Source organism: Podarcis liolepis, assembly GCF_965112155.1.
Source record: "Podarcis liolepis genome assembly, chromosome: 2".
NCBI classification, from domain to species: domain Eukaryota; kingdom Metazoa; phylum Chordata; class Lepidosauria; order Squamata; family Lacertidae; genus Podarcis; species Podarcis liolepis.
The window spans coordinates 506,999-523,501 of NC_139555.1; the positions used below are offsets into that span (position 1 = coordinate 506,999).

Here is a 16,503-nt window from a genome sequence, read left to right on the forward strand (position 1 = left end):
TCCTGTCCTCTGGGGTGTTAGCCACCCCTCCCAGTTTGGTGTCATCTGCAAATTTGATCAGGATGCCCTTGAGTCCATCATCCAAGTCATTGATAAAGATGTTGAATAAGACCGGGCCCAAGACAGAACCCTGTGGCACCCCACTAGTCACTCTTCTCCAGAATGAAGAGGAACCATTGATGAGCACCCTTTGGGTTCGGTCAGTCAGCCAGTTACAAATCCACTGAGTGGTAGCATAGTCAAGTCCGCATTTTACCAGCTTCTTTACAAGAATATCATGGGGCGCCTTGTCAAATGCGTTGCTGAAATCAAGGTAGGCTACATCCACTGCGTTCCCTTCATCTACCAGGCTTGTAATTCTGTCAAAAAACGAGATCAGGTTAGTCTGACATGACTAATTTTTCAGAAATCCATGCTGACTATTGGTGAGCACAGCATTCCTTTCTAGGTGCTCACAGACTGTTTGCTTAATGATCTGCTCCAGAATCTTCCCTGCTATTGATGTCAGACTGACTGGGCGGTAATTATTTGGGTCCTCTCTTTTCCCCTTTTTGAAAATAGGGACAACATTTGCCCTCCTCCAGTCTGCCGGGACCGCGCCTGTTCTCCAGGAATTCTCAAAGATGACTGCCAGTGGTTCTGAGATCACATCTGCCAGTTCTTTTAATACTCTTGGATGCAGTTCATCTGGCCCTGGAGACTTGAATACATCTAAACTAGCCAAGTATTCTTGTACTATCTCCTTAGTTATTCTGGGCTGTGTTTCCTCTGCTGAATCATTTGCTCCAAATTCTTCAGGTCGGGCATTGTTTTCTTTATCGGAGAAGACTGAGGCAAAGAAGGCATTGAGGAGTTCAGCCCTTTCTGTGTCCCCTGTTTGCATTTCACCATCTTCTCCTCTGAGTGACCCCACTGTTTCTTTGTTCTTCCTTTTGCTACGAACATACCCATAAAAGCCTTTTTTGTTGCTTTTAACCTCTCTAGCAAGCCTGAGTTCATTCTGTGCTTTAGCTTTTCTGACTTTGTGTCTACACGTGCTGACTATTTGTTTGAATTCCTCTTTGGTGGTTTCCCCCCTTTTCCATTTTTTGTACACATCCTTTTTTAATCTTAACTCTGTTAAAAGTTCTTTAGATAGCCACCCTGGCTTCTTTAGGCACCTTTCATGTTTCCGTCTCATTGGTATTGCCTGACGTTGTGCTTTTACTATCTCCCTCTTAACAAACTCCCAGCCATCATGAACTCCCTTTCCTTTTAGTATTACTGTCCATGGGATCTCACCCAGCACTTCCCTAAGTTTTATGAAGTCGGCTTTCTTAAAGTCAAGAAATTGAGTCCTAGTATGAAGGGGCAGTGTACATGTGCAAAGAAGGGGCAGTGTACATGTGCAAAGACCCAGCAAAACAGATCCACTGGAAACGGCATAATTTTTTAAAGAAGTTTTCTCCTCCTTCCCAAATTACCATTAAATCACAAATCATATCTGTCTCATTGACAAGACTGCAAAAATCATCACAGATCCTGTGCTTTGGTCTAGAGCTGACATGGTGTAAAATTGTGGATCCAAGGCACAGATCCTTATGGATCCCCAAATAGTGAGAAATTAGCTTAATATCACTTTTTAGCTCAAAGGGTGTGAAAGGTGTCTGAGACGACACTGCAGGATATTTCAGCTATCTTGTGAGGTTTTGGATTTTATCACTTGCCTTCTACCATCTGCATAGCTGTCAACGTTTCCCTTTTTTAAAAGGGAAATTCCCTTGTTCCGAATAGGATTCCTCACAAGAAAAGGGAAAAGTTGACAGCTATGACCATCTGCTCCTTCCCAAGTTTCTGCATCAGAAGCAGATTATGTGGGTGGGTGGGTGGGTCTGAGGTGCACAGTCTGTACCTCGTGCCCTTTGGCAAAATGAAGGGCTTGCCCACACTTCCACTTGCCCCATTCCTAGAAAGCACAAGCGGGTTTCCACTTGCCCTGCTGCTTTCCCCAGGAAAACTTGCTCTTTAAGTGCTAAATGGGAGCCAATGTCCACCTGGAGAAAACCTGGTTGACCTTTGTTCTGATTCAGTGTGAAGAATGGGTTTCCTCTCGAGAAAGCAATGGAGCAAACAGAAGCTGGAAGAGCCCTAAAGCACTGTAGTTGTGTTAAACAAACCAAATGATGCTTTAAAATGGGGGGCTGTGCATTTGGGGGTTATTCGCCCATTTAAAAACATTCTCAAAAATGTTATCATCTCTTTGTTTCACAGACAGATGAAGCTTTCTATAAATGTGAAGGAAGTTCGGAAGCAGGAGAACCAGGGAACATGTCAGGTAACAGGACAAGGGAGGTTAAACAAAGGTGGCCAAACTCAGTTTGGATTGCCACTGCCATTTTACATCTGCTGCTAGGCTTGAGGACTCTTGTAAGTTTTTGGCATCATGAATGGCAGGACATCCAGGACAGACAAAAGAAAGTCCTTCTCCACAAAAAGCACAATTAATTTATGGAGTTCACCATCACACAATGTGGCGATAACCAGTAGCTTAGATGGCTTTGAAAAGGGGATCTGATGAATTCATGGAGGATGTGTCAATAAAATGATGGGTTTTTTTTATTATTATTACAAAAGCCCACCCTCTGGTTATATTTTCACTTAACAGCATGGCTACCCACAACCTGTTGTGAGGAAACACATTCTTTGGTTGCTTCCCCCATCACTACTTCCATCTGGAAGGGGGAGGAGATTGCTGGCACTCCCTCTCCCCTTTCTCTAGTTTCAGAAATGTTTAGGGGCAGTTTAATGGCTGAATGGTGGCAACATGAGGATGACCATCCTGGGAGGCATGTGATTATGTAGGTCAGGTGTTGGAACAAACCTTGCCTTGGAAGAACTTGCTTAGGTTTTGTGATTTTTCCACCCTAAATGACAGATTCCTACTCACTGATTCACTGACTCACTCAAGTCACGTTTAAGCATTACTGTATTAAAGACATATGTAAAAGGGAGTCAAGCGGGTGGCGCTGTGGGTAAAAGCCTCAGTGCCTAGGACTTGCCGATCGCATGGTCGGCGGTTTGAATCCCCGCGGCGGGGTGCGCTCCCGTCGTTCGGTCCCAGCGCCTGCCAACCTAGCAGTTCGAAAGCACCTCCTGGTGCAAGTAGATAAATAGGGACCGCTTACCAGCGGGAAGGTAAACGGCGTTCTGCTCGCCAGATGCAGCTTGTCACGCTGGCCACGTGACCCGGAAGTGTCTGCGGATAGCGCTGGCTCCCGGCCTATAGAGTGAGATGAGCGCACAACCCTAGAGTCTGGCAAGACTGGCCCGAACGGGCAGGGGTACCTTTACCTTTACCTTTAAAAGGGAGTCAAAGAGGGAAGTGCTCTGGAATTAAGAGCAGTCACTATTAAGTATGTACACACTCTTAAAAGCCAGACATTCAGTGTGATGTCTCACACAGGTGGGGTCCTTTGCCCTCCTACAGAAGAAAGGCCTCTCATTATGAGAACTGGTCTTTTTGGCTAGGTAGCCTGGCTGAAGGACCAAGTTGCCAGGGAGAAAAATGAAACTGTAAGTTGGAGAACTCATTAGTTCCAGGACAGTAGCACAGACAGATGACAAGAAGGGCATGTCCAAAGGATGAGTCATTGGGGGATTGGTGCTCCTTAAGTATGAAAATCCCTCCCAATGTTGTTGGACACTTACAAATAAGATTTTATACCCCTGTCATTCTTTCCAGAGGTTCCTGTGATTTTGTCTGTTGTTTCTTATATTATTGAGGACCTTCTCTGTTTTGGTTGGCATCCAAAATACCAATCCATATTTCACCACCCCATTTAACTTGGATCAAGAACAACAAACCTGTTGCCAATGACACCTTTAATGATATCTGAATAACCTATTTACAATATTATATTAGGGCTCCATCTGGAAGTACCCAAAGAGATGAAGGTAGCAGCACTGCTAGTGAACTAGAGAAAGCCTTGTCTGGCTCAGGAGCAAGGCAAGCATCAGGAAGGCGGAAGACATGGAGCAGGTGCTGCAAGAGACACACACACGGGGCACTTTGTTACAATGGCAGTGCATGTTACAAGGAAAGAGAAGCTACAGGGATTGAAAAGGCCAATCACCAATCAGTGGAGGAGGGGGGTAGAGTAAAGCAAGAGGCTGGTAAAGATGTTTGGTCTCCTGGAAGCCAATGGGCTTCCCGTGGTCCAATGAGCAGAGCGGCTAGACACCAAGTCTGGCTTTGACCTGACCAATGGAGACTTGTTTGCCTCCTCACGCTGCTGAGTGCTGGTGGTCAGCCACAGGGACTTCTTCTGCAGCTGCTTCCTGAAACCTGCAAATTAATTTTCTCAGCTGAAGAGGCCGACGAGATGCTGATCAAGTGCACTGGTGGTGTGGAAGCAGCCCTAGGCTATGCCAAGATGTGGTGCAAATACGTCAAGGAACTCTTGACCTGGGTTGACAAACGCCTGAATTACGGTGAGGCTGGTTTTGCATTATCCGTGACCTAAACAGGCCATCAGACCCTCCAAACTCTCCTCTGACACAGACTCTTTTAAGTTAAAATCCAGGTGATATATTTCCACATTAGGCAGCCATAAAAAATGTCCCCACAAGCAATCCTGGCCAAAACAGCAGCAGAAGATGACATTAGAATGGGTACACAGTGTTGCGACATACAAGAGCCCCACAAGAAGCATTCGGGAATCCAGTTGGATTTATTCAGTTGCAGTCTTGAAGCATTGTAAAGCAGTCTTGGTACATTAAGGATACACAAGATACAGGTGGAATTACATTCAGGGAGAAGCCATCACCTGAAGACAACCTTGCCTCCTTATGCTAGCTGGCAAGGAATCAATTAGGCTATGCCCCATGATGCTTAGTCATCACATGCTGCTGAGTCAGCATTCCCAATAAGCACAGTGTTTAACTCCTTGATACCCACAACACTCCAACACACAGTTCTTTCCATGAATCTTGCCACAAGGTAGGAGCAGCTTTCCAAAACCCCATGTTTTTGTGGCTACATAGAAAGAAGCTCTCTGCTCCTACTATATGTTTCCTTTGGAAATTCAGTCTATTGTTGTTTTCTGTTCATAGAAACTGAGTTTGCAAAGAACATCCTGAAGATCGCTGATGCTGGCAGGAGTGCCATTTTCCCACAGGTATTGTTTCCTAGTTGCTCCCTTCTGGGACTTCATTTCACAGGCTGTGTGAAATAGTTTCGGTATTGCCCTACATTGTCTGATCTGTAGGGTCTTTGCTAGTCTCTCCCAAGCAGAGCCTAAATCTATAAGGTGTGTGTGTAACCCCCCCCCCCACGTTTACAGGTACCATTTTCCCAGTACATATAAAGATGACTCCACCCAGGCAAGTGTTCCAGGGTGCCACTTCCAATAATGCAGGCACCCAAAGGCAACTGTTGTTTTCTGGTATTATGGTCTCATCAGCTAGTTAATGGACATGACACACTTGAAAGCTAGCCTCTCTACTTGACAGAGCAAAATTAACTCTTATGTGCATTACACCATGCTATTAGCATTAATTTCATGTCTGTTTCATTCCTGCAGCTCTGAGAAGCAACCAGCATCCTCTGCATGTCAGGGATGGGCAACCTGGTACCCTCAGGTGTTGCTGGATTGCGATGCCCACCTTCCTTCACCATTGGCCATGCTGGGGGGGGGCTGATGAGAGTTGGAGCCCAACAACATCTGGAGCACCACACAGTTCCCTCTCCCTGTTCTAAGTTGTACACTCAAACCTCTGTTCTCAAATGGCTCCGTTTTAAAATGTTTTGGCTCCCAAATGCCAAAGACCCGGAACTGTTCAAACAATTTTCAGAAGCTGAACTTCTGACACGGCTTCCGTTTTGAGTTTCCCTATTGTATTGAGGCTTCTGCTTTCAATATTTGGTTGTTGGACGTTTCGGAAGTCGAATGGTCTTCCAGAGTGGATTACATTTGACAATTGAGGTTTGACTGTATTGTAGTGCCATGACACTAGCTTCTAATATGGCTGGGCTAAGTTGCAGCTAGAACTCCTAAAGCTTGATTCTCTGCTTTCTCCTTTAAGCAGGCAGAGGGGGTTGTTGCTGAAAACCACTTCTGTGTGGTATGCAGCTAGTTTTGTGGATTGGCTCTGGTGCTTCAAAAGTCTCGAAAGCCAGCTGCAGTGCTGATGTGGACACTTGCCACGTGACGTGGCTGATCCACGGGGTGAGCTGTTCACATATGCCATGGTTACTGCATTGAGCCAGCAAATGAAACCGGCAGAGAAGTGCCACATACGTGAGATAGGAGGTCTTCTTTCATCGCTGTGCTAATAGGGAGACTGAGCATTCCCTGTAAGCTGGGATTTGAACCCAAACATCCTTGTTCCAGTCCCAACACTCTCAGTCCTAGAACCCATTGGCTCTGTGTTTTTGTCTTTTCAGACTTGTATGCCCTTACAGAATCTGTACACCATGACCATGGAGCATGACATCAGGGCAGGGAACTTGGCCATAGAGACGGCTGGGATTTTGCAAATGAAGGAATACTATCAGGTACAGTGTTTCTCAGCTTAGATGAGACACCATTTTACAAATGCAGCAACTAAAATATCTCTTGGGCTTGCAATCCATTCTGCTGATTTGCCCAGGTCCCTTGGTCACTCGTGGTGTCTCCTGGATGCCATAGATTTGTAAATAATGAAACCTACTGCTGGAGGTCTCACTTCCTGCACCCCACCTTGCCTTGCAGCCTCTTTGGGCGAAGAGGAATGAAATTGAGAAATGGCGGAAGGAATTCAAAGATCAGTGGCAGAAGGAACAGAAAAGGATGGTAAGAGCAGATCTAGGAAAGGATCGTGGGGGGGGGGGGAGGGAAAAAGCTGCAATCACTGGGAGGACCCCTTTCAGGTGGGTGTGGGCCATGCAGTATTTCTCAGCTGGTTCCTGGGTAATGCATGCTGGGATTGATATGAAAGTGGAAGCTTGGGGAAGTACTAGGACAGGCATAGGCAAACTCGGTCCTCCAGCTGTTTTGGGACTACAACTCCCATCATCCCTGACCACTGGTCCTGTTAGCTAGGGATGATGGGAGTTGTAGTTCCAAAACATCTGGAGGGCCGAGTTTGCCTATGCCTGGACCAGGAGCTTGTCCCAGGGCTTCCATGCAAGTTCACATCATCCCTATAACTCCTGTGCTCAAAGAAAGACAGTCTCACCAACACTTTCAAGTCTTCTTATCTGTCATCCCTTACCCTGCAATATTTCTCCAATAGAAAAGGGGGCCTCACCCCAACTATTGGTCAAAATGTATAAAAGGGTGTTAGAAATGCAAAGAAACAGAGGGGACATGTATACACATGTGGTAGGGATGTAAGAAAGCTAAGGAATATTGGGAGAAGATATACACAGAAATTTTAAAAAATGCTAAAGTTGCCATTTCCAAAAGACCCAGAGATGTTCCTTTTGGGTATAATAGAGGCTGAGAGACCTAGGAATGTATTAAATCTTTTTCTTTATGCAACCGCTGCGGCCAGAATAGCCTATGTACAAATGTGGAAGGATAAAACAGACCAATGAAAGAGGATTGGCAGAATAAGTTAATAGAATATGTGGCATTAGCAATATTGACTGCAAAGATAAGAAGCCAGGATGAACATACCATAAGAGACGAGTGGGAAAACTTTGGAGAATATTTAAAGAATTACAGGTGAAACTCGGAAAATTAGAATATCGTGGAAAAGTTCATTTTTTTCAGTAATTCAGCTTAAAAGGTGAAACTAATATAATTGTGATGATCAACTACTCAAATCTCTTTTCTGATGAGAGCAGCTTTTGCATCTCATTTGGAAACCAAGGACCCAGAGTCTGGAGGAATAATGGGGAGGCACACAATGCCAGATGCTTGAAGTCCAGTGTAAAATTTCCACAGTCTATGTTGATTTGGGGAGCCATGTCATCAGCTGGTGTTGGTCCACTGTGCTTCATTAAGTCCAGAGTCAACAGTCAACACAGCCATCTACCAGGAGATTTTGGAGCACTTCATGCTTCCTTCCACAGATGAGCTTTATGGGGATGCTGACTTCATTTCCAGCAGGACTTTGGCACCTGCCCACACTGCCAAAAGTATCAACACCTGGTTCAATGCCCATGGGATTACTGTGCTTGATTGGCCAGCAAACTCGTCTGACCTGAACCCCATAGAGAATCTATGGGGCATTGCCAAGAGAAAGATGAGAGACATGAGACCAAGCAATGTAGTAGAGCTGAAGGCTGCTATTGAAGCATCCTGGTCTTCCATTACACCTCAGCAGTGCCACAGGCTGATAGCATCCATGCCACACCGCATTGAGGCAGTAATTGATGCAAAAGGGGCCCAAACCAAGTACTGAGTACATATGCATGCTTCTACTTCTCAGAGGTCCAATATTTGCAATCCTTGTTTTGCTGATTTCATTTAATATTCTAATTTTCTGAGATTATTAATTTGGGGTTTTCATCAGCTGTACACCATGATCATCACAATTATAAAAAATAAAGGCTTGACATATCTTGCTTTGCATGTCATGAGTCTATCTCATATATTAGTTTCACCTTTTAAGTTAAATTACTGAAATAAATGAACTTTTTCACGATATTCTAATTTTCTGAGTTTCACCTGTATAACAGTTACATAAATCTCCAAGTAGGAATAGATATATGAATAGCAGATAAATCAGTTAAAAGGGGTATAAAGATATGTAGCACAACTAAGAATAAAAAGGAACCCATGGAGGGTGGGGTGTGTGGGGAAGTCGAATAATGTAGAAGAATATTGTGAAAGCATAAATAAAATTTTAAAAAAGAAAATACGGATGTCCCATTCCATAATGATTATTTAACTATTTATACCCCACACATCTTACTGGGGTTGCCCCAGCACCCTGGGAAGCTTCCAACAGATATAAAAATATAATAAAACCCTAAACATTAAAAAACGTCCCTTCAGTGGCTCGGGGGTTGGTTAACTCCATACCCCCCAATAGTTCTCCAATGAAAATAGGGATATTCTAAGGAAAAGCGGGACATTCCAACCAGGATCAAATCAGAAACCGGGATGGCTTCTCTAAATTAGGGATGTCCCTGGAAAATAAAGACACTTGGAGGGTCTGTGATCCTTTTTTGTCCCAAGGACGGTAGCCAGAGGTGCTCTCAGAGGCATTACATGCCTTTCTCTGTCAACTTTAATGAAAACCCATACATGGCTGACTTCCAGCAAGGCAAGGTGCCGAGTGCCACAGCTGCGCAGGGCTCCTGAGGACCCCCAGCCCCAACTGTGCTGCTTGGCTGGTCTCCACGCTGCTGCAGCTGCCATGGGGGGAGGGACTGGCCCGTCCTGTCCCAATGTCCAGATTGGACAGCATTCTGCTCACACAAGGCCTGATCCCCCAGTAGAAACAGCAAACATTGGTAACATTAAAATCACAAACCATGCCCCAGTAGAAGCTACCCTCAAAATAGAAGAAGAAGCCCCATCCTAACCGCAAACCAACTAGCTAGAGAGAGTCTCTTGAAAACTCTCTAGAACTGCTTTAAGGACAATGATGTCCTTACAACCCCCTTCCTTTGGGACACAATGAAAGCGGTCAACAGAGGAGCCTTCATAAAGAAGAGGGCATCCATTAAAAAAAAAACCTCCTCAAAAATTGATAAATTCGAACAAGACATTACAACCCTCTCATCACACTACAAACAAACAGAAGCCAAAAAAACTCCTTAAACTCATAGAACAAAAAAGAAGGAAAATAAACTTTCTAGAAATCAATAAAACAATTATTAACATCCTATATTCTAAACAACGCTTTTACGAATATGGGGGGAAGAACTCCAGACTATTAGCAAACAGATGTAGGAAACGTGTATTTAGATTGCACTGACTTCCCCTGCTTCTCCTGCTGCTCTTCTACCTCCATGTCTATTAAATGTGATTAGAAGTGTAATGTGAGCAACTCCTGTGAGGTGCTGCTTGTGCAGCTGCTGTTTCCTATGGTGTGGACGGGGGGAACCAAGCCTTATAAGCCGATGACAAATATACTGTAGAATGAATCTGCAAGTAGTGCTGGATGGCCCCCCCTCTTGAGCTACTTCCAATGTAGCCTTTTGTTTTTACTAATTAGTTACTAGCTCACAAAAGGTTTTGCTTGCCCAGTTCCCAGAGATACCTCCTTCAGGGCTCATCCAGACTTGTGCTTCTTAAAAGACACTTTAAAAAGCATAGGTCCGAGGGTTTCTTTGCTTGTCCCCTGCTTACTAGTCATAGGTCTGAGTGGTTTTGCTCTTCACCCACCCCTTTCCCCCAGAAAATCCACTCTCTAGCCATAAATCAAAGCAAGCATTAATCTGGAGAAAACTTCATTGACATTTGCTTTTATTCAGCGGTTTTCTTTGGGGTGGGAAGCAGTGGGGCAAGGAGCCCATCGTCATTTATGACACTCTGGGGGGCTTCCAGTTGTAGGATACTTCTCCTGCTCCATCAACTGGAAGCAAATTTTACTTGCCAAGGCCACTAAGCCTATAGCTATTTTCAAGCCTGATTTAGAAGGGTTACAGCCGGGAACCACACTTTAAATCCACAAAAAATGTGCTCCCCCCCCCCCAAGTTTATTGCAATTTGGTTTTAGCACTTTAATCAGGAAGGAAAGAAAAGCTCCCTAGATGCCTCCTAATGCAGGTCTGAGCTTCTAAATGAAAAAATTACCCAGAGCCACAGCTGGCCAGACATGCCCTTGTAACTCCTCCTTCAATTGCAGAATGATTCCAGGTCCTCGATGCAGAAGGCACGGCTCCACTACCTCCAGCGCTGCGAGGATCTGGAGAAAGCTAAAGTGCTAAGTGCCAGAGCAGAAGAAGAATGGCAGACCACTGCAGGCAGCGGCAACAAGCAACTGGAGAAGCGGCGTCGATGTCGTGATGAGCTGCAGTCAAAGGTATCAGTCTGAGATCCTAAAGCCTATGCAGTTTGTCCCTTTCTCATTTGCAATCTGGGGTCTAGTTCAGACCTCGGATTTTGGAATTCAGGTCCTCCTAACGAAGAGCCTGTAAATGTGTGGCAAAGACTCAGATGGGAAACGGGGCCAATGACAAGTTTTTGTGGGCTACAAAACTGGGTGTGGAGGATCTTTGTATGGGAGACCAAATGACAGCAAAGCAACTCACACAGAAAGGTTGATGGCCTATTGGTCTGGTCACCTCTGGTAAGACAGGGTGTATTGGTTGGTTAAAATCTCTATTATCTTTGGTCTGTTTGTAGTCATAGCCTTTTATATACTAAACCTTTATGCTTTCCCTTATCCATTTAATGCTCCTAACCCTTCTTTTAGCTTCTTTTATATTTTTATAGTCTTTTATATATACCTTCTCTTTAGATCTCCAAAATGTTTTATAGATTTTAAATGATTGTACTCCACCCTACATCTATGACCGTAATAAACAGTTTTGTTTGCAAAGCCTAGAAGGCCGTTCAGAATACGCCAGTATTTTATTGTATTCTTTTATTAAGTGCTGTCCATGGAGGCCCAGGTCAATTATATGTCCAGGGCAGCTGTCTACCAGCTCCATCTGGTATGCAGGCTGAGACCCTCCCTGTCCGCAGACTGTCTCGCCAAAGTGGTGCATGCTCTAGTTATCTCTCGCTTCGACTACTGCAATCACCTTTGAAGGTGATTTGAAAACTACAACTAATCCAGAATGTGGCAGCTAGAATGGTGACTGGGAGTAGCCACCGGGACCATATAACACAGGTCCTAAAGGATCTAGATGGGCTCCCAGTACAACAACAACAACAACAACAACAACAACAACAACAAATTATTTATACCCAGATATAATTTATAGATGACTGGGTTTCCCCAGCTACCGTATTTTTCGCGCCATAGGACGCACCGGACAATAGGACGCACTTTGTTTTAGAGGGGGGAGAACAAGAAAAAAAATTCTCCCCCTCTCTGCCCAGCGCCCCTTCAGTGAAGCGGCAGGAGGCGCTGCACAGAGAGGGGGAGAACTTTCCCCCTCTTGTTTTCCCGCTCTAAAACAAGGTGCCGTTTAAGGTGTGTTCAGGCGGCTACCTTAGAAGCCTGGAGAGCGAGAGGGGTTGGTGTGCACTGACCCCTCTCGCTCTCCAGGCTTCAGGTTTCTTTCGACCTGCTCTTTGGGGCTGGCGGGGGGAAGCCCACCACCAGCCCCAAAGAGCAGGTCAGGGAGCAGCGGAAAGGCGCAGCGGAGAGGCTCCTGCCATAGCCGCGCGTCACCTCTCCAGCCGGGAGAGGGTTTCGGGGGGGGGGGCTGCTTTAGCTATGGCATCTTCGCTCCATAGGACGCACACACATTTCCCCTTCATTTTTGAAGGGGAAAAAGTGCGTCCTATAGAGCGAAAAATACGGTACTCTGGGTGGCTATTTACATGTGCAGACTTTATATAATTCACTAGGTAACACATTTCAATGGAAAAGTCAACTCAGAAGATATACAGGTCACTCTAACAATAAGATATGCAGTTTCAGTCCAGAAGAATTTTGTTTCGCCTTTCCTCTGAAGAGGAGTTTCCAAGCACAATTCAAAGTGTTAAAGCCCTAAACAGCCTTGGCCCAGTATATCTGGAGGAGCATCTCCACCCCCATTCTTCAGCCCAGACACTGAAGTCTTCCTCCGAGGGTCTTCTGCTGGTTCCTCACTGCGAGAAGTGAGGTTGCAGGGAACCAGGCAGAGGGCCTTCTCAGTAGTGGCACCCACCCTGTGGAAAGCCCTCCCACCAGATGTCAAAGAAATAAACAACTATCTGACTTTTAGAAGACACCTGAAGGCAGAGCTGTTTAGGGAAGTTTTTTATGTTTGGTGTTTTTATTATGCTTTTATATTGGTTGGAAGCTGCCTAGAGTGGCTGGGGCAACCCAGTCAGATGGGCAGGGTACAAATAACAAAATATAATAATAATAATAATAATAATAATAATAATAATAATAATAATAATAATTTTGTTTGAAGATTTCAGCTTGTGTGTAACCAAAAGGTTATTGCATGTCTTTCTGTCTGCTCTCGTCAGACTTTTATCAACTACCTCCCTGAGTAACCTCTCTCAAGAAGCCAATTGCCTAATGTGGATATTGAAGGAAATTTGGGGTTTGCCCAGTGACTTTGAAACTCCAAAGGAAATTAACAAAGGGGTCAGAGGAAGGCTGCAACAAACGGCGTCGTTTTTCTATGTGACAATGAACCTCAAACTAAAACTGCATGTATGATTTCAGCTTAGTTTTAAAGTAAATTTTACAAAATTTATTTTGGGTGCATAATTTGGCTCTTGTGGTAGAGGTATCCACATAGGGCACTTCCTCAGGTACCCTCAGAAATGTGTAAGTACCCCCTTCTTGCATCTCCAAGTCAGCACTTTCCATTCCTTCCCTCAGTTTTTATTTCACTGCCCACAGGTTCAGGAACTGGAAGTTGTCTATCGAAGCTGTGTCTATGATGCTAACATCCACCGGCAGGAACTGGAGAAAGTCAGGGAGAGAATCATCTCCCACATTCGCAAACTTGTGTACCAAGGAGATGAGATGCTGAGGCGGGTAAGTCATGATCTGTGCTGAGGGAATATCCCTGGCCCTTTCCTACTCTTCTCCAGGTGCAAAGACAGAAGTGACTCAAGGAGACCTCACCCCAATTAATTACCTACCAATTAAGGGAGGCAGGAAACTTGAGTGCAGAAGGCAGCAATTTCCATTTGTCATAACTGTTTCCATTCTGCTGCAGTTCAGTTTCCGTTAAATACTATGCTGCTTGTCTGGCTGTCCACTATTTAACGTAAATGGTTTTACAAATCTATGGTGCAACCGCATTTGGAATACTGTGTACAGTTCTGCTCTGTTGGAAGAATCTCAGAAAAGGGCAATAAAATGATCAAGGGGAGAGGGCAACTCCCCTTGAGAAAAGGTTGTGGCAGTTGGGCCTTTTTGACTTAGAGAAAAGGCAAGTAAGAGGTGACATGACAGAAGTTTATAAAATTATGCATGGCATAGAGAAAGTGGAGAGAGAATGTTTCTCTCCCTCTCTCATAACACTAGAACTCATCAACATCCAATGAAGCTGAATATTGGAAGACAAAAGAAAGTCCTTGTTCACGCAGCACAGAGTTAAACTATGGAACTCCCTCCCACAGGAGGGAGTGTTGGCCACCAATCCGGATGCCTTTAAAAGAGGATTAGACAAATCCATGGATGACAAGGCTTCTACGGCTACCAGCCCACTGGCAATGTTCCCCCTCCCCTGTCAGAGGTCATCTGCCTCAGAATGCCTGTTGCTGGGAATCAGACAGGGCAGAGTGTTGTTGTGCCCACATCCAGCTTGCCACAGATTTCCCACAGGCCCCTTGTTGACCCCTGGGATGCTCTAAACAGGACGCTGAATAAAATGGACCATTGGTCTGATGCAGCAAGCTGATCTTACATTATTCTACTTATTATTATTACCCTATCCTTCGGCCTAAGGTCCCAAGCAGCAGTTAAAAACACAATATTAACAAGCAGTTTAAAGCAACTTAACACCACAAAAATAAGGTGAGCCCTATGTATCCCTTTTGTTTGGCCCCCATGAAGCTGGATTCTCAGTCCTCACCTGGAACTGTCTGGAGAAGGATGGGACACAGCTCTCCAATGAGAGGGCAAGGCAGACAGGGGACAGAACAGAACTTTGGGCCTTTGTTTGGAAGGGAAAAGGGGAATTGGAAAAGGGCAGTTGAAGAAGTGAAAGGGAGAGAAAAAGCAGGAAGGAGGAGGAATAACAACATAAGTAACGGAACTAAAGAGCCAGGCAGGTCAAACACAGAGACACAAAGGAAAATACTTTTGAGAGACTTGCACAGCTGCTGCAGTTGGAGAAATGCAAAGGCTTGAGAGAAATGATCGGGGAAAGTAATGCTGATTATCTGTATTGCAGCAAAGGGCATTTAGGTGAATTCCTCAGAACACTCATAGACAGCATCCCATCAACGTATACGTACAGTCATACCTTGGGTTAAAGTTGCTTCAGGTTGCGCTCCGCGGTGACCCGGAAGTAACGGAACACGTTACTTCCGGGTTTCGCTGCTTGCGCATGTGCAGACGCTCAAAATGATGTCACGCGCTTGGGCAGAAGCTGCGAATCGTGACACGCAGACACACAGACACGGGTTGCGTTCGCTTCAGGATGTGAACGGGGCTCTGGAACGGATCCCATTTGCATCCAGAGGTACCACTGTACCATGGTTTTGGCGTGTTTAGATAAATGTGCAAGTATTACCCTGTGACACTGATGATCAACACTGCTTTGCCCCTGTTGTGTATTTGAGGGCGGCGGGGGGAGAGTCTGAGAGACAACAGCTTGCCTATGGACACCTGTGAGCTTTGGAATTTTAATTACAGCTCCCATCATTAACCAACAGGTAAAACCTGTGTTGGATTTTGCAGTTTTCAAAAACAACAGGCACCTCCAACTGTCCGATTTCAGCATCAGTCTGAATTGCATTCAATTACTACACAGTCGGTGGAGGAACAAGAATCATTACCATTGCTTGCTATGGTTTTCAAGAACATTTAGTTTAAAGTGAGCCTAGCAACAGAATAGATTGAAAACACCTCCTGTTGGCTGACATGGTTTTCACTGTTCCCTTTCTCCAGCAATTCTCGATACATTTTGCAGCTTGTTCTATTTGGGTTTCAGTCTCCTTTAGTCTTCTTTTGCTAGTTGCCACAGCCAAGCCCCAAGATGAGGAAGACTTTAGAGGGGAGGACTTTGGGGGCTCGCTTGGGGGGTGGGGGTGGAGAACAGAAAACAGAAAGCAGCACCCAGGGAAAGAACTAGACTGAAGTGGAAAGAGAGACCATGGAAGCTGTGCTATATGGTGTCTGGACCACCTCCGAAGTTGCAAGGGGAAAACCTCCTTGGCTGGGTGTTCAAAAGAGATGTGGACAGAAGTTGGGCTGCCTAGGAGTTGTGGGGATATGGAGATGGTGGATGGATTCAACCTCCTTCCACTTATTCATGATGTGTGTGTGACAACCGTCATCATAGATGGGGCCAGCCTCAAGGATTGGTGTCACGGGGTGCTTCCTGAGGGTGCATGTCTTTAGGAGGCCTCACTGCCCTTGGCTGGTCCTGGCCTGCCTGTGGCTGTTGGAGAGCATCTGTAGGCACAAGGAAACAGCAGCACCTTCCCAGCAACACCAATGACTCAGAAGAAGCTTGCTGGTGGGGAGGAGGAACAGCTATGGCAGCCTGGCAGCTTCAAAACACCACTGAGTAGCTGAAGTGAGGTGAGAGAAAGGGAGGAATGTAAATGACATGTGTGGACACCTTGTGCAGGCTTCCACCAGATGAAAAACAAAGTAAAAGCAGGTGAACAAGAAAAGCAGGAGACAAAAACACAGCAGCTGAGGAACAGAGCCCACATCTTCCTTCCCTCTAATATCATTCACCTTGCTTGTTGTAGGAATCTGATTTTGAGCCCTAACAGCTGACAG

At 45.3% G+C, this 16,503-nt stretch overlaps 1 protein-coding gene across 3 annotated transcripts in view; it reads left to right on the plus strand.

Annotated features, from left to right (window-relative positions):
* GMIP (GEM interacting protein) overlaps positions 1–16,503 on the plus strand; it is a 109,500-nt gene that overhangs the window by 59,844 nt on the left and 33,153 nt on the right. For all 3 annotated transcript variants that reach the window (XM_083486273.1, XM_083486274.1, XM_083486275.1), the window contains 7 exons: positions 2,251–2,314; positions 4,345–4,470; positions 5,092–5,156; positions 6,425–6,535; positions 6,732–6,812; positions 10,768–10,944; positions 13,438–13,575. In XM_083486273.1, coding sequence (XP_083342399.1) covers positions 2,251–2,314; positions 4,345–4,470; positions 5,092–5,156; positions 6,425–6,535; positions 6,732–6,812; positions 10,768–10,944; positions 13,438–13,575 — 762 coding nt within the window. The remainder of the gene's footprint in view (positions 1–2,250; positions 2,315–4,344; positions 4,471–5,091; positions 5,157–6,424; positions 6,536–6,731; positions 6,813–10,767; positions 10,945–13,437; positions 13,576–16,503) is intronic.